The sequence below is a fragment of the Sarcophilus harrisii genome, chromosome 4, assembly GCF_902635505.1.
Source record: "Sarcophilus harrisii chromosome 4, mSarHar1.11, whole genome shotgun sequence".
Classification (NCBI taxonomy): Eukaryota; Metazoa; Chordata; class Mammalia; order Dasyuromorphia; family Dasyuridae; genus Sarcophilus; species Sarcophilus harrisii.
In genome coordinates, this window is record NC_045429.1 from 282,372,556 (window position 1) to 282,391,029 (window position 18,474).

Below are 18,474 nucleotides of genomic sequence, written 5' to 3' on the forward strand. Positions count from 1 at the left end.
GCTGCCACAAACATTCTTGCATATACAGGTCTTTTTCCCTTCTTTAAGATCTCTTTGGGATATAAGCCCAGTAGTAACTGCTGGATCAAAGGATATGCACAGTTTGATACCTTTTTGAGCATAGTTCCAAATTGCTCTCCAGAATGGTTGGATGTATTCACAATTCCACCAATAATGTATCAGTGTCCCTGTTTTCCCACATCCCCGCCAACATTCTGCGTTATCTTTCCCTGTCATTCTAGCCAATCTGACAGGTGTGTAGTGGTATCTCACAGTTGTCTTAATTTGCATTTCTCTGATTAATAATGACTTGGAGCATCTTTTCATATGGCTAGAAATACTTTCAATTTATATGAGAATTGTTTGTTCATATCCTTTGACTATCAATTGGAGAATGGCTTGATTTCTTATAAATTAGAGTCAATTCTCTGTATATTTTGGAAATGAGGCTTTTATCCGAACCTTTGGCTGTAAAAAGTACAGTTTCTTCTAAAAGCCACTTGTTACTTTAAGTAGTAATGTTTCATTATTTTGTAGCTGTCTGTGTATGTGAGTGGTTTTCTTTGCCTTAGAAATATTGCTTTGGTAGCTGCATAAATGAAGGATAGATTGAATAGGGTATCTATGGTAAGGATATAATTTATTTAACTAGGGATATAACACCATCACAAAAATGCCTAGTGTATGATCATTTTGGGGTTGTTTTTATTTTCTTTAAATTTGAAGTTTTCCAAATAAACATTTTATTATGATATATAGATATATATACACACATGCATATATATTTTTTAATATTAGGTGCTGCTGGTGAGCAGTAGTCGTCATCCAGATAAATGGATTGTTCCTGGAGGAGGTATGGAGCCTGAAGAGGAGCCAGGCGTGGCTGCTGTTCGGGAAGTGTGTGAAGAGGTATATATAAAAGAAAAAATTTATCTGTTGAAAACATTTACATTTGTCAGTAGCTGGTGTTTTTAAAGAAGGTTGTTACTTCCTTTCCTTCTAATTTTTCACAGCAATCTGAATAAATGCCCTCCCAGTATGTTCTATATGTATATGTATGTATGTATATTTCCATGTATGCAATGCTTTTGGTATATTAGAAAGTTAGCTTTTGATCATTATAAAACGTGCTTCCCTTGTGTCTTAAAGGGAATTGAAAATAGCCATACCTTAGCATACATCAGCTTCTCATATGGTTCAAAAGAGGCATGGTTAAGATCTTGTACTATTTCTTCAGAGTGTGAGCCTGGGGGAAATCAGTCATTCTGCTTTTTTATCTTTTCTGTAATCTTGTTACTTCTCAGCAAACTACCTCAAAAGACAGGTTATAAACCTTAAAATGATATATAAATGCCTGTTATTATTACTCACTCCTAACATTTCTATATCTGCTCCTAACTTTTACAGTGATGAGAAATACATTGCTCTCTCCAGAATCTAGAAAAGGTGAATGAGATGTCCAACTATTTGAGAGGAAAGTGAATGACTGAATAAATGAAAAAGTACTTATTAGGTGTACAGTACTAAATAAATGCTCAGAGATTCTGATAGAAAAACAAGACAGAGCAGAGGTTCTTAACTTTTTTTTGGTATCAGAGCTCTTTGTCATAGTGAACAGCCAACAGTTCACTTCTCAGAGTAGTATTTTTAAATACGAAAATGTAAAAGGATTACAAAGTAAACCAACCGATTTGAAGTAGTTATCAGAATATTCAGAACAATAACAGATTAATAGGTTTTTGAGAATCCTTATAATAAGAGGTATAGTACATATGGGAGATTCCAATTGCAAGTTTGTGAACCTACAACTCCACAAATTACATATTTAATCCTTGATGAGCACTAATGTCATAAATTGCACAATTCATAGTGTATTTCTGCTTAAGTTCAATGTATCCCAACTCAGATTTTTCATCTTTCCTCTCTAATATCTCTTCCTCTGGCTCCCCTAGCTGATATGTTTTTCTGACTGTGTGACAGAATTGTTTTTAATAGAATTGAACAGCAAACATAAGAGCACTTTCCAATAGATGTGTTCAATTCTATTGTCACCATTGAAAACCCTTCTCTTTTTTACACTAAACTCCACACCCTTGTACAATACCATTTTCTCATTTGTAGTGAACTTTTAATATGTCTTGATACTGTTAGTCACTTAGAGCCAATATCTACCATGTTAGGAAATTTTGGTAGTAATAATACTAAAATTTTTATTTCTCAGCTTCTCCCTAATTCATTTTAACCCTATGTTTTCTATTGCAAGCTTATTCTTTGCATCTCTCCCCACTAAATACATTTTGTTTTCTATTTCATTTCCATTCTGATCTTCTAGTGCCAGTTCATTTTTCCATCTATTATTGACCTCATTCTAATCTGGCCCTTCATACAAGTCAGTTTCCATATTTTCCTAGAAATAAGATTCTTATCTGTAACATAAAGATTAAATTGTGAATATAATGTATGTATGATTGGGGAGAGAATATATTTAATACTCCCAAAATAGACGCCATTCTCCAAGTCATATAGGCTAGAAATCTAGCAGTCATTCATTCTATTCTTCAGTTAATGTTATAATCCCACTAATTCTTCATAATGTATTTCAAATTGTCTTGTTCTTTATTTGTAGTGCCACAATCCTAGCTACACCCTCCATACTGTGTTATGAAAACAACTCAGCTTCCACTTTTTCTCTTTCACTCTATCTTATATATCACTGCCAAGTAAAGTTTTTTAGAAAGTTTCTAGTCCAAAGTTATCATTTAAAAACTAAAGTGTTGATGTCCTTTGTTTTTAATAGTTATTTCTACAAATATATCTTTTAGTTTGTATATTTCCCTCTGCATTAGTTTTTCAACATTTTCCCATGTTTCTCTGAATTCCTCAAGATTGTAATTTCTTATTACACTATATTCCATTATTCATATACTAGGCATTTTTTCCTAGGGTGGGTACTTCTAAATGGGTCTTTAGCCTTTGATTTTACAGATAAGGATCTCTTAGTTTTAGAAAGATTAAGTGATTGGCCCCAGGTCACATAGGTAGTAAGTTTCAGATTTTATTTTAGTAAAATTTATTTTTTCCTCAGTTACTTGTGAAAACAATTTTTAATATTCATTTAAAATTTTTTTTGAATTCCAAATTCTCTCTTTCCCTCTCTCCTCCCTGAGACAGTTTTTGCAATTATAGGTTATACATGTGCAAACAAAAAAATATTTTGACATATTAGTAATATTGGGGGGGGGGGGGAAAACACAGATACTCCCCCCCCCCCCCCCCCCAAAAAAAAGGACGTCATCATGAAAAAATTTAAGAATATGAAAAATAATATGCTTCAGTCTAAATATATTAAAAATTCAGAGTTGAGAGACCAATCTCATTTGGTCAGTGCCTCAGTTCTCTATCTACCCTCTGCCTCTTCCCTTAAGTATATTATTAATATTGTACTTCACAAGTCCTGACCCATCCTTACTTGCATATCTTTACTTTTGCAATTTGCTCTAAATAGACTTCTTCCCTTTTGCCTACTTTGTCAGTCCAAATCCCTCATTTCTCTCTAGGCTTACTTTTGTCCTAAACTAATCTTGTTCCATGGGTGATTTTTTTTTTCTCTTCTCTCCTGAACAGCTTCTGCAGTATTTTAAATTATAAATGCTTTATGGATTGGAAACTGACTTTTTTGCAATCCCTTACAGTAATTGGGTACAATATGAATATAAGTAATTGATTGATAAACATTTTATTATTAAATATAAGTTCTAAGTAATATATATTAATAATATATTTAATTATTAATATTAACTAAATAATAAATATAAGGAAACTACAAAACATGGAATATTTAGTGAAAATGAAACTTGAATTAAATCTTAGTTTATATTCTTTTTTATATGACAAACAGCAAGCACAAAATACAAAGAAAAGAGAATTGTATATGAAACATTTCTTTTTAAGTGTATATTTTGTTTAATACAGTAGCAGTAAAAATATCCTACTTGACTCTGTCGCTTTCTGATCTTCCTTCTCTTCTTTGTATTTTTAATCTTTCACTGATGTTCTCTTTTTTTTAAGTCAGTCATCACCCATCAAGTGTTTTCCTATTAACCCTCCAATAAAAACCCTTCCTTGTAGCAAGTAATTGAGTCAAATAAAACAGTCACACATTAACTCTGAAACTGTATCTCATTTTGTACCTCTGGTTTTTTTAATAAATAGATAGAAAACATACTTTATTATGAGTTCCAAAATCATGATTGGCTGCTACATTGATCAGGGTTCTGAAATCTTTCAAAGTTGTTTTTTTTACCCTATTGTCATTGTATAACTTGTTCTGATTCTTTAAGGTAAGTTTTAAAGATGTATTCACTATGGATGGGCAGAAAGAAAGTTGGAAGGAATTCCTGACCTGGATAAAGAAGATAGAAACCAGTGTTGTTGAGAATGTTTGTCTGGCAAGAACCTAATGGCATTTCTGAGTAATGAATAATAAACACGAGGATTAGACTCTTGGTAGTCTTTGCTGTAGCTTTTCTTATGAATGGGGAAAAATCAGGAATAAGATCCAAATGATATAGATGGTGGCCAAGAAAAGATAAGCAGCCTCTTAATAAGATTGTTAGTATTGATAAATGCTGCTTGGCCTATTAGAAAGAGTGCTGGAATTGGAATCAAGAAGACCCCAGAGGCAGAGATCCTGCCTCAGATATTTATTTATTAGTTGTTTGACCCTATGCAAAGCACATATCCTCTTTGAACCTGAGTTCTTCATCTGTTTAAAAAAAAACAAGAGGTTAGGACTAGATAGCTTTTAAATTTACTTCTAGTTCTGTGATCCTATTTCCCATTTATTTACTGGTTTGACAAGAAGTGAAGAAATTGTGAAAAAAATTTTTAAAAAGAACTTAAATAAAATCAAAGCCCAGTGCTAGCAGATAAAAGCTTTTAAAGTTTGTTAAAAATTGGTTATAGTGGATGTGTTACAGTTGATAATGCTTCACTGTGACAGGTATATGTAATATAATTTTGTTTTGCCGAGGCAATTGGGGTTAAGTGATTTGCTCAGGTTCACACAGCCAGGAAGTGTTAAGTGTCTGAGGCCAGATTTGAAATCTGGTCCTCCTGCCTTCAGTCTGGTGCTCTATCCACTACACCAAATAGCTGCCCCATAATATATTTTTAAATAATAAAGAGATGTTTGTTCTAGGGCTTAACATTCTTGCTGTGAATGGCTGTTGCAGAATACCAAATTTGAATCCTTTAAGAACATTACTTTTTCTTTGGTGTGTTTTATTGCTTTTTTATATTGAAGATTAAAAGAAATATAATTTTCGGGTTGGACCCATTCTCCTCACTCCTAGTAGGTAAGTCTGTAACAGTCTAATCAGCCAGACTCATTTAAAAGTAAATCAGGAAATATTTCTAATGAGACTAATAGACTTTCTCCTCTGTAGTTCATTCATTAGATTAGAGGAGAATATCCTGATTTATGGCATTGGTTTGAATCCTGTCATTGTTGAAGAGAGCCACATCCATGAGAATTGATCATTGTATAGTATTGTTGCCGTGTATAATAATCTCCTGGTTCTGCTCATTTCACTTAGCATCAGTTCATGTATCTCTCCAGGCTTCTCTAAAATCATCCTGCTGGTTGTTTCTTGCAGAACAATAGTATTCCATAGTGTTCATATACCATAATTTATTCTGCCCCTCTCCAATTGATATTACCATTCAGTATTACTATCAAAGGACAACATTGTCACTACTTCTGCTCTCCTGGAAACAACTATATTGTAGTTGGCATGGTTAAGGTTTCATATTTTCCCAGAACCCTGTCCTCAGAGTAAAAATAATTCATTCTGAGATCCAGGAATCTCCTAGAAGCAGATTTGTTTTAGATCCTTCATCTTACAGGGCCAGAGAAGTGACTCATCTGAGGAAACCTAATGGGTATAGAAGAAGCAACTTATAGGAAACATAAAGAACTTTGTTCAATTTAAGTTTACTTTAATAGATATAAAAGGCAGTTATACGTTGTTTATTGGAGGAGTGGGCAGTAGGAATTCTTTTTTTAAAAGAGATCATCCTAATGAGTTGTTTTCAGGGAGAAACTGAATACAAAAAGACTACCCAGAGTTCTTGCAAAAATCAAGGTATGAGATGGTAAAGACCTAAAATAGAGAGTTTTAGAAATGGAGTGAAAAGTCCAAGAACTATTGTGGAAGAAGCGATAAAATTTGCCTTATTGATTGGATTAGGAGTGAAAGAAACTAGAAGTTTTAAATAGGCTCAATTCCAAACTTGGGATATAAGGTGGATAGTACTGACAGTGATAGTGATGGGGAAACTTAAAAGGTACCAATCTCGAGGGAAGATGATAAAATCCATTTTTTTGCCATAGTAACTTAGATTGTTTTTAATCAGTTTTATTTTTAATTCTAAACTCTTTCCCTCCCCCATGCACAAAGAAAGCAAGAAAAACAAAGCCTATTGGAGATATGTATGTAGTAAAGCAAAACAAATTCTCAGAATTAGTTGTATTAAAAAAAAAAAAGTTGAGTCTATTAGCTCTCTAGATGAAGCTAGTATTTTATCATGAGTCCTCTGGAACTGTTGTTTCCATGATGTCAGTCAAGAGTCTCTCAGTCTTGCGTAGTTGTTTGACTTTTCTGGGAGTATTATTACTATAAATATTATTCTCCTCACTTCAATCCATACAAGTCTTCCCAGGTGTTTTAACCTTGTCATTTCTCAAAGCATAGTAACGTTTTTTATGCCAGAACTTGTTCAGCTATTCTCCAATTGATGAAATCACCTCAGTTTTCAGTTCTTTACTACCATAAAAAGAGGTGCTACTATACTTTTTTTTTCATACTTAGGCCCTTTTTCTCTTTAATTACAGTGAGGTATTTTAAGTAAAATTTGTATAACAGGAGAGGAATAGGGAAGTATGTCTTCCCCTGCTTGGTAGTTATGAAAATAATTAATCTAGGGATAGAGAATAGAGCTGACGATCATTAAGCCACATGGACAAAAGGTTCAACAAAAGATAATTGCTTTTTTGGGTTATAGTCCTGTTCAGTTTCAAAGGACTCATGATGAAAAATGCTATATATTGCCTAAGAGAGAACTGATGAACTCTAAGTGCAAATTGACGTATGATATTTTTTCTTTTTTGCCACACAGCTATTTATTTATTTATTTACTTATTGGTTTTATTTATTTATTTGTTTGTTTTAATAGCCTTTTATTTACAGGTTATATGTATGGGTAACTTTACAGCATTGATAATTGCCAAACCTCTTGTTCCAATTTTTCCCCTCCTTCCCCCCACCCCCTTCCCCAGATGGCAGTAGATATTAAATGTATTAAAATATAAATTAGATGCACAATAAGTATACATGACCAAACTATAATTTTGATGTGCAAAAAGAATCGGACTCTGAAATGTTGTACAATTAGCCTGTGAAGGAGATTAAAAAATGCAGATGGGCAAATGTAATGGTTTTTAGTCATCTCCCAGAGTTCTTTCACTGGGCATAGCTGGTTCAATTCATTACTGCTCCATTGGAACTGATTTGGTTCATTTCATTGCTGAGGATGGCCAGGTCCACACAGCTATTTAATAGAGAAATATATTTTGCAGGATATAATGTATATTTACATGTATAATTGATATCATTGTTTGCCTTTTCAATGGGTGAGGGAGAGGTGGGAGAGACAAAGAGAATTTGGAATTAAAAAATTTTTTAAAAACAATGAATTTTTTAAAAAAGAATACATTATATATCCTGTAAATTAAAGGCTATTAAATAAAACAAAAAAAAAATAAAAAAAAATAAAAAAGAATACATTAAAAATTTTTTAAATGAGAAGCAGGTAACAAGGGAAAAAATAAAAAAGAAACAACACTAATTGCTATTAGACTCAATGGCATATTGGTGCCAGTTTAAAAAGTCACAGTTCAAATCATCTTCCTCATTAGTGATGTTATTTGTTCCTTTAAAAAAATTTGGTGTCAGCCATGAAGTATACACACATACACACAAACACACACACACACACACACACACACACAGTGAGTGAGTGTTGGAAAACCTGTCACAATTTAGTATTGTTTTAAATGAAGCAAGACTTTTGGGTAGCATATAGTAGCATTATCAGATGTAGGATGATTAAATTCAACTTACTTCTAATCCATTGTTTACTTACTAAAGAAATTTATAGGATATTTGCTAAATTTTTTGAAACTGGTGAATTTGCTGCAGTAGAAACATTAGCTGAACTGAATAGAATCCCAGTTTTATAAAGTAGATTGCTTTTTAACAACATGTTGAACCATCCTTTTTAGGTAAGCCTCTACTTTTTAATTCAGTAGGGGGAAATCCCATTATTATAAACACCAAAGGGACCTCTCTTATAACAGTGTTATTTGCTTGTCCTACAGAAAACCCATAACAGTGCAAAGAATGTTTTCTCCAGCAATGTCTGCGAGTTTTCTCTGTATAATAAAATCTACTCCTTTGTGCTTGCAAAGCAATTTTTCCTTACTGATTCATCATGAAAGTTAAAAAAATTTGCTGGCAGAGCTGAAGAGAAGCTATATAAGAATTCTTTTGTTCAGCAATTACAGCTCAACTCCTTTTATCTATTTCTACTTCAAACATCCCTAATTTTCATCAGTACAACTTTGAAAGCTCTGTGCTGTCTTCAAGGTACCCTTCTGACAACACCACAGCCCACTATTCTTTCAGATCATACACATTCTTAGTTCATTAGAGTGATTTAAGAATAAAAAGGAATTTTGAAAAGAAAAATAATCAGGATAAAGATAATGTTAAACTTTTTTCTTTACCTGCAACAATTGAGCAGCATTCTATAGTGGCCACAGCACTGTATTCAACAACTATTTACTAAACTTTCTATGTTTATGCTCTGTGTTAAACATTGCAGATAGAAAGAAAGGCTGCTTACATGCTAATACAGGCATGCAAGATTTTGCAAGTTTAGTTCTGAACCTCTTCAGTAAAGTTAATGTTGAAAAAAATGTCACATGAATTTTGTTTCTGAGTGCATGTAGAAGTTATACTGTATTAAATGTGCAATAATATAGTTTCTAAAAGAGATATATGTATATATATACTTTAGTTAAAAATACTTTATTTCTAAGAATGCTAAACATTATCTTTGCCTTCATTGAGTCATAATTTCTTTGCTGGTAGAGGATGCTGATTGGTCAAGGTGGTGGTTGATAAAGGTAAAGATGGCTGAAACAATTTCTTCTAAGACAAAGAAGTTTGCCACATTTCTTTCATTTGAATACTTGGATTTTTGAATATTAATTAGCCTAATTTCAATTTTTTTTTTTTTTTTTTTTTTTTGTCTCGGATCCAAGGAGAGGGAGGCAGAGCAGGTAGGTGGAATAATCAGAACATAGCAAACATTTATCAGTCAAATTCATTGTCTTATATGGGTGCAGTTTGTGGCACCCCCAAAGAATAACATCAAAGATCACTGATCACAGATCAACATAACGGATATAGCAATAATGAAAAGATTTGAAATACCAAAGTATGACAGAGATACAATATGAGCTCAAGCTGTTTAAAAAGGGTGGTGGGGGGGACACAATTGATTTGCTCCATTCAGGATTGCCATAACTTTTTTTTTTTTATAAAAAATACGATATCTGTGAATCATAATGTGAAGTGCAGTGAAATAAGGTATGCCTGTAGGGGAAATAACATGTAAACAAATAGGTACCAACAAGATACCATACAGAGTAGTTGAAAAATAACTTAAGTCCCTAGTAGAAATGAGGGTTATAATTTTAACTTTGCTGCGCAATGCCTTGGGGCACCTCAACTTCTCTGAACTTCAGTTTCCTCATCAGTAAAATGAGGGGGTTGTACTAGATGATGATTTTCAAGGTTTCTTCCATTTCTGTGACTCTTTAAAATGATAATTGAATCAATAACTATGTCTCATTAAACAAAGACATAATTAAACACATTTAGACTCTAGAGAACTAGAATTTTTGATTATCAAATTTTTCTTAAAGGATTATAAATTCTTGCCAGTTTCTTTTTTGAGTCACAGGTAAAATTTGTTAATAGAAAATTACATTTGTTGTGTGTGGAGGAAATTAATCTTGAGATGGACAGATGTTAGCATATAAATGGTTTTATATATATATATATACACACACACACACACATTTGTATGGGGGGGAGAAATATTAATGAGCCCTTATTAAATGTCTAGCAAGGAAAGAAAGAATTGAAAGTGTATTTTCTATGAGGACACTTTCTATTTGTGGAGACAGCATATACATGTATATATACATACACAGATGTGTGTGTGTGGGTGCGCATCAGAATATCATGTAGAAAGTCATTTTAAGCTGAGATTTGAAGGGAACCAGGGGTCCTCGGAGACAGTTGTGAAGAAGTGCTTCCCAAGCATGAGGGACAGCCTGTGCAAAGGCACAGAGATAGAAACTGGGGTCATGAAGGAAGAGCAAGAACAGTGTTTCAGAACTGTAGGGTCTTTGGGAGGAATAATGTGAGATATGATTGGAAGATAGGATGGGGCTAGGTTGTAAAGAGTTGTATGTTCCAAAGGGAGGAGTATCTGTATTGGATTCTACTAGGGAATAGGGAGCTATTGGAGTTTATTGAATAGAAGGGTGACATGGTAAGGAGATCTGTGCTTTAGGAAAATCAATCTGGCATCTGGTTTGGGGAGGAAGAAATGAGGTGAGACAGACAGTTTAGAGACTCTTACATTAAATCCAAGGCAAGAAATGAGACATGTAAGTAGAGAGAAAAGGACAGATAAAAGAGGTATCATGGGGGATAGAATCAGCAATTGATCACTCTTCCTCATACTACATAACCAAAGATAACTTCCAAGGTTGTGACTAGGTACCCTAGAAAGAAACAAATTTAAAAATGGGGAAGATGGGGAAGAAGAGAATGTCAACTGGAACAGAACCAGGTGTACGTGGCCAGAGCCTTAAAAAACAGATTAGAGACAAGGAGAGTCAGGATACAAACAGAAGTATAATTTCAAAGAGAGGAAAATGACATATGCAAATGGAAACCCTTCTTTCCTAAGAAGGGCTTAATTCTGCTCATGGTAGGGCCACAACATGATGAAAGTTGTTGGACCGTGGTCCAATCATTTTTAGGTCTTGAGACAGTCTCATAGTTGACATTTCTTGGGACAATACAAGCATTTTTGGGTCTCATGGGAATAGTCATTATCTCAAGTTTTAGACATTGTGATTACTCTCTTGGAGGAGTACAGTACCTGGTAATTAGAAGGAACAGGATTGTGAACCTGTTATAGATGGTCCAGGGAAATAGGGGAAACCAAATTCCTCAGTTGAACATGGTGCCTGGTCCCCATAATACCCTTTGCTAGAGGTGCTGCATTCAAGATGCAAAAGATTATGTCAAGCTCAGGGCACAGCCTGCTTGCTGGGCCTTACTTATGGGAAACGGGGATTTTGAAAAATATTTTGAAAAAGGGAATAATCAGTTTTGGACTTGATGAATTTGAGCTGCCTATGTGATATGCAGTCAGAATTGTCCTGTAAAGTTGATGGATGATGTGTGAAAAGAGCCAAAGAGAAAAAATAGGGGTGGGTATATTTGGAAGTCATTTACATAAAACTAATAATTAACTTGGTGAGAACTGATAAGTAAGTTGGAGAAGGACCTGGACAGAGTCTTGGAGCACTATTGATAATCCAATAAAGCATCCTGAGAAGCAGCAGGCAGATGGAAAACCAAGAGAAAGCCTTGGAAGATAGGATGGGGCTAGGTTGTAAAGAGTTGTATGTTCCAAAGGGAGGAGTATCTGTATTGGATTCTACTAGGGAATAGGGAGTTATTGGAGTTTATTGAATAGAAGGGTGACATGACTCAAATAAGAAAGTATATTAGGAGAGATAAAGTAGGATGAGGATTTAGAACTGAGTTGTTACTGTTCAGTCTTTTCTGTTGTATCTGATTCCATGTGACCTCATTTGAGGTTTTCCTGGCAGAAATACTGGAGTGTGGTTTGCTATTTCTTATACCAGCTCATTTCATAGATGAGGAGATTGGGGCAAACAGTTGACTTGTCCAGGGTCATGCATGTCGGAAGTATCCGAGGCCAGATTTAAGTGCAATTGATTAATGCTTTCTCCGCTATGACAACTAAGATTGTTGCTAACTTTGAAAAGAACAGTTTTAGTTAATTGATGAGATTGAGAGCCTAAAGAGGTTTGAAAAGTGAATGGGAGGAAAAGAAGTGGAAGCAAGGGGTGTAGAGATGTATTTTTTTTTTTTTTTTTTTGAGAGTTCAGGATGATAGAGCCAAGTGAGAGGTTTTTGAGGCTACTTTTTTTGTATGTTTGTAGGCAGTTGGCATTGTCTCCCAATAGAGAGAGAGAAATTGGTGATTGAAAATGGGTAGAAGGGAGATCATGGAGGCACATTTTTTGGTAAAAGATGGGAGGGGGTAAAATAAAGGATATAAAGGTTTGACCTTAGTGAGGGGAAAGGCTATCTTTTTGCCAGAGACTGAAGTGAAAGGAGAGAATATTACATGATATCAGGGGGTTTGAAAACGGGTAAAGAGAGCGCATAAGGAATGGTCTACATTTTTTCATTAAGTTGAGGGGTTAGAGGTTAGGGAATGAAGAAAGTAAATACTGTGGAGAATGACATAGAGAATAAGATGGAAGAGAATAAAGAGATGCCCTTTTGCATTGAGGGCCTACTCAGCAGGTTTCATGACTTGTGCTTCATTCTTTAGCTTACAAGTGTAAAATTAGTGACATTTACCAATCCCCTCCCTCCAAAACAAATTTAATGTCTCTTTAACTACTATCCATTGTACTTAATACTGTACAATACAATGCCAATCATTACATATAAAGTTTGCAGTCCAACAAAACCCTCAGAACTTTTTTATACAAACTGTGCTAAATATTCTCTCTTGTTCTAATGAAGGAGATTTTTTTTTAATCCACATAAGACTAATATTTGTCCCTTTAAATTGATTATTTTGGTCTAATGTTTCATATCATCATTATCTAGCATTTATACTGTTTTGTATTACAATGTATGTGTACTTTCTCTCTAAATATAAATTTCTTAGTGGTTAGTGTATAGTACATAACCCTGAAAAAATAACATTTAAGAAAATGCCAGATGTTCTCACTTTTTTCTTTACATATATTCTGTAATATATTATTTTAAAACAAATGCTTCAAAGAGTATTGATCTTAATTTTCTCACTTATACTAAATAAAGACTTAACAACAGCAGAATTCTTTTATTTGTACAAACCTCTTTGTGTTTGAAATGGAGGCTGGAGACAGGGTGACTTCAAAAAGAAGAAAAGCCTATTGAAATCCATAAAAGACTATAACAGTACTCTTCAAACTATTGAAACCTACAGTTGTAGACTATATTAAAAGGCACAGTTTTAAAATACTTCTCTGTTTGGTCTTAAAATAATAAGGCTTCTTATATAAATTAATCACTGCTTATTTAGAATATAAGAACTGCTTTACTGGATTGGTTCTACAATCCAGTTTAACATTCTCTGTTTTTGAAACTGGCACTTGAAGGCCAGTTTGTGTAATGCATTTCAAATGAAGGATCTTCCATGAAGCCTAAGTTTTTCATAAATCATCTGTTAAGAAAGACAAAATCCTTGTAACAAATAACTATAGTCAAGTAAAATAAATTCCCACATTGCCCTTATCTAGGAACAACTGTAGTTTGTGTTTTATTCTGGGAGCAAAAATCACCTAAATGGTGAGTAGAATCCTAGAGGAATTGATTGATTTGGGCCTTTTTATTAGCATCCGTTCACCAAACAAAATAAAACACAGCTGAGGAACCCATATATTCTATGAGAGAATATTGAGAATGAATGATTTCTCCCTGAATTCTGTCTCATCTGCCTGTAACTAATTGTGTGACCAGGAGCAAATCCTTAAATCTCTTTGGGTTTCTTCATCTGTACAATTGAAGATAATAGTCTAAATCAAAGATGTCAGATATAATGTACTGGCCTGATTTCCTGAATAAGGCTGCAACCCAGATCAAAATGAAATTGGGAAACATATAACAAAATAAACACAAGTCAGTATGATAATGGGAATATAACTTTCTTAATGTGCCACCCACAAAGATCTTTGTTTTGTCTATTCTCCATTCCCACACCATCTCCTTTCCATTTAATTTCATATCATTGTTCTTAGAATCTTTAGGGGCTTAACTAGTCCTAGCAAATTAAGACACCTATGAATCTTAGGGACAGTGGTCAGAATCAGATAGATTGGGTGTGCTCAGTTTCCTGAGGCAGATACCAAAGCTAGAAGATTTAGGACTTATTCCCCTCCCCTTCCCCTGCCAAAGTAAGAGGACCTCAAAATTGTATTACATTACTATTATGGTCTGAGTTTAAGCTTATTCCTTCTATGGATTCTGTGTGGCTATGTGAATTTGTAGGAAGGAGTAAACTAGTTTTAGGAGAACATTTTATATAAACTATTTTTATCTTGTTATTTGAGAGTATTAACATCTGCTTTCTGGGGATCTAATCTGTTAGAAGTTGAAGAATGTTACTATTTCTTCCTTCTTCCCTCTCTCCCCATCTCATCTTTCTTCTCTTTGCTTGCCATATATGATCCCTCTCCACTGTAGGTGCTCTGACTATAGGAATATTATTTTTCCTCATTCATATTCCAGAATTTTAGAGGAAGTTGGGGGAGTAGGTTATTTTATTTAGTTATTTATTCAGTTACTTTAAAAAATTTTTATTCATCTATTAGCAGTACCTTTACCTCCCCACTTTCCCCCCCCCCCCCCCCCCCCCAAAAAAAAAAAAAAAAAGGCTGGGACATTTTGTCTAGAATAATTTTCATTTACAATTTCTTAATATGATTGGAAAAACAGGCTTTTAAAAAATCCCCTTGATTCAAATGGAGCTACTTGACTAGACCTTCATGTAATATTCTCTCTAAAATTTAATGTTCTCTGTTGAGGTTTTCTAGGAGTTTCTGGGAGCAGCCCTCCGTTTCAGTTCAATAATCACCACACGAGTAGCCAGGGGTTAAAGGCCCAATCCTTTATTGTCTCTTTCAAAGTCTTGTCTCCTTTCCTGTGGCCTGCCTAGCTTTCTTAGAGGCCTTCTGTAGTCTTGGTTCCCAGAGCTGGAGCTCCCACCTGCCTTCTCTGGCTTTTGAATCTCCCCTACTTCCAAGGATTTGTGCTTCGGCCTCCAGCCACCACAAAGGTGGAAGATGGAATGAATCTGTCTCAGCCTCTGAGAGCTTTTAGTGAGCCTGTCCTCCACACTGAGTATACACCAATTATTATGTCACTAGGAAACCATTATTTGTTGTAGGATTAAATAAATGCTAAACTAGATTTAACCATTGTCTCCTCAATTCCACTTAGCACTTTGTTTCAAGTTCTGGCCCATAACATCTTCTTGTAGGATTAAATCAATTATACTGAATCATGCTAAATTAGATAACTATTGTCTCTATCAATTCCACTGACTTAGTACCTTGTAAGAATCCTTTGTTTCTAGTTCAGAGTTCTGGCCCATAACACTTTAAATCCAAATCATTCTGACTTTCACTGAATAGCTTTCATCCCCAGCCTCTGAGGCTCATTGTTTAGATTTTGATGGCTTAGAATGAGTGCAGATAACAATTGTTTTTTCTTCTGGTCCAAAACTCTTCTCCCAGTGTCTTCTCCTAGAATGATATCTTTGTGATGTTTGGACTACCTCTTTGTGTCAAAAATCTTAGTTTTTGAAGAGGTCACGGTTACCCACTATGTTCTAGACCTTGGGCAGTCATCTTGACTTCTTGTCTTGCCATTAAACTTAAAGTATTCTAGAAGAGAGTAAGATTAGTGACTTTGCAGTTCTTTCTATTTTAAATCCAATTCTGGCAGAGGTTACAACCTGTCTGAAGCAACCAATTCACCCCACATGAATGTGAGTCTTTATCCGATTACATCTCCCATTGGTGTTTATTTTATTTGGATGTGGTTTCTCTGCAAGTGAGCATATTGACCAAAAAAACCCCAGTTCCATCATGGTTATCATGTCCATCCCTCTTCTTTTCAAGTCAAAATTGTGTTCTGCTTTTAGGTTCTTCACTTTCTTATCTAATCTGCTTGTCATCTCTTACCAGATGTTCATTCATTGTTCCTGTTACCTAGCTCTTCTACACACAAGCTGTTCAGTGAAGCTAGGGAATGTCATGCAAACTTGTTGACCAGATGTATTTTGAATTTTATCCAGCTTTTAGTGAGCTACAGTTGCATCCAGGAAGTCCTTTTATTTCTCCATAATTGATTCCCTGTCTGAAAGAAGTTATTCCATGTCTTCCCTTCCTCTTGCCACCATTCTTTCTCTTCCTCTCCTAGTTAAGGACCTCACTTACTTCCTAAGAAAATATAGGTTATTCAGCATGATTTTTTTCTTTTTTCCTCTTCATCTTAAATCACTTTTATATTATTCCTAGCTCCTTTCTTTCCTAATCTGACAAAAAATTGGCCCTTTTCCTTGGTAAGACCAACCCTTCTACATGTTTTTATACACATACACTCTCTTTCTTTCTTCCTTAGCTACTGATTTCTTTCCTACTATCCCATCCCTAAAACATCATCAGCAAAAACACTTACCATCCCCTCAAGTTATCACCCTCTGTATCTTGACCCTTTCTTAGCCAAATTCTTTAAAAAATACTAGTTTTTTCCTGAGACTTAATAATCATTGACAATTTTTTGCTTCCTTCTGGTAGTGTCATTTATGCCGTTTCCCTTAGTAAGATTTACTTGCTTCCCATCTTGTGTTGTATTCTAGCATGCCTTCTGGATCTGCCTTTCTAATTTTCAGTTATTCAGTCTCCAGTATCAGTTATTGACCAGAACCGGGACTGATACTGTTGATAAGGGCACTTTGTTCCAGATTGTGGCTTGGGGCAAAGCTTCTTTTTTAAATATATAATAATAGCTTTTCTTTTTCAAAATAATAGATAATTTTCAAGATCCATCCTTGCAAAACCTTGTGTTCCAAATTTTACTCCTTCCCTCCTCACCTTTACCCCCCAGTTAGTAAGTACATGTACAAGTATATGTTAAACATTCTTTTATATATTTTTTTTTTACACAATTCTTTTATACACATTTCCACATGTCATGCTACACAAGAAAACTCAAGTCAAAAAGGAAAAAAATGAGAAAAGAAAAAAAAACAAAAACGTGAAAATGCTATATTGTGATCCACATTCACTTCTCACAGTGCTCTCTCTGAATGCATATGGCTGTATCACAAGTCTATTAGAATTGATTGGGTAAAAGCTTCTTAAACTGTGTTTTGGTCTTCACCCCATTTGAACATCATATTCCAAGCCCCTCCCAGTGCTTTGCTTTAATGTTGCTAAGTCTCCTGTTATCTGGGGTATGGCTCCAATATATTTGAATCATTTCTTTTTTGCTTTCTATATTTTTTCCTCCATCTTTATGATCTGGGATTTGGCTATAACCTTAGAGGTGAGTTTTCAATTTCTATTTTACCCTCTGATACTACTAGAATATCAAGACCCTATCTAAGCTCCTTTTTTGATCATGGCTTTTATGTAGTCCAATAATTCTTAATTATCTGGACAGGTCAATTTTTCCAATGGGATATTTCACATTTCCTTCTTATTTTTTCATCCTTTTGATTTACTAGTTTTTACTTGCCCATTTCTAACTATTTTCTTCAATTCTTCAAATTGAAATTCTTCAGTTTTTTTTTTTTTTGGAAGATGCTTTTGTATCTCCATTTGGACAATTCTGCTTTTTAAATTCTTTCTTCTGTGACTTTTTGTTTATTTTCTTCAATTTGGCCAATTTTCCTTTTCAAAGCATTCTTTTCTTCATTGAATTTTTCTTCCTCTTTACTGTTTGGTCTATTCTGTTTTTTGAAGTTTTAGTTTTGAAACATTATATTACTATTGACTTGTCTTGTAAACCTAACCTATTCCACTGATCACTTTCTTCAAATTTCGTAGTGAATACCAGGTGGTTTTGTGATATAGTTCTAGGTCCAGTACAGGTAAGCCACCTTCATTTGTATTTTTTTTTTTTTTCATTAATTCCCTTGACATGCTTGAGCTTTTTTTGTTCTAGATTAATTTGTTGTTGTTGTTAGTTTGGTTTTTTCCTAGCTCTGTAAAGTAATTTCTTGGCAATTTGATTGGTATGGCATGAATAAGTAGATTAATTTTGGCAGAATTGTCATTATTATATTAGCTGAACATTTGATATTCCATTTGTTTAGATCTGACTTTATTTGTGTAAAAAGCGTTTTGTAATTGTGCTCATAAAGTTCCTGAAGGTAGATTCCCAAATATTTTATATTATCTACAGTTATTTTAAATGCAATTTCTCTTTGTATCTCATTTCTGGA

At 34.2% G+C, this 18,474-nt stretch overlaps 1 protein-coding gene across 2 annotated transcripts in view; it reads left to right on the forward strand.

Annotated features, from left to right (window-relative positions):
* The window catches only part of NUDT3 (nudix hydrolase 3), a 64,984-nt gene that overhangs the window by 17,611 nt on the left and 28,899 nt on the right, over positions 1-18,474 (forward strand). Inside the window, exons 2-3 of one of the 2 annotated variants that reach the window (XM_031965039.1) lie at positions 799-909; positions 9,389-9,406. In XM_031965039.1, coding sequence (XP_031820899.1) covers positions 799-909; positions 9,389-9,406 — 129 coding nt within the window. The remainder of the gene's footprint in view (positions 1-798; positions 910-9,388; positions 9,407-18,474) is intronic. The other variant, XM_031965040.1, reaches the window with a different exon arrangement.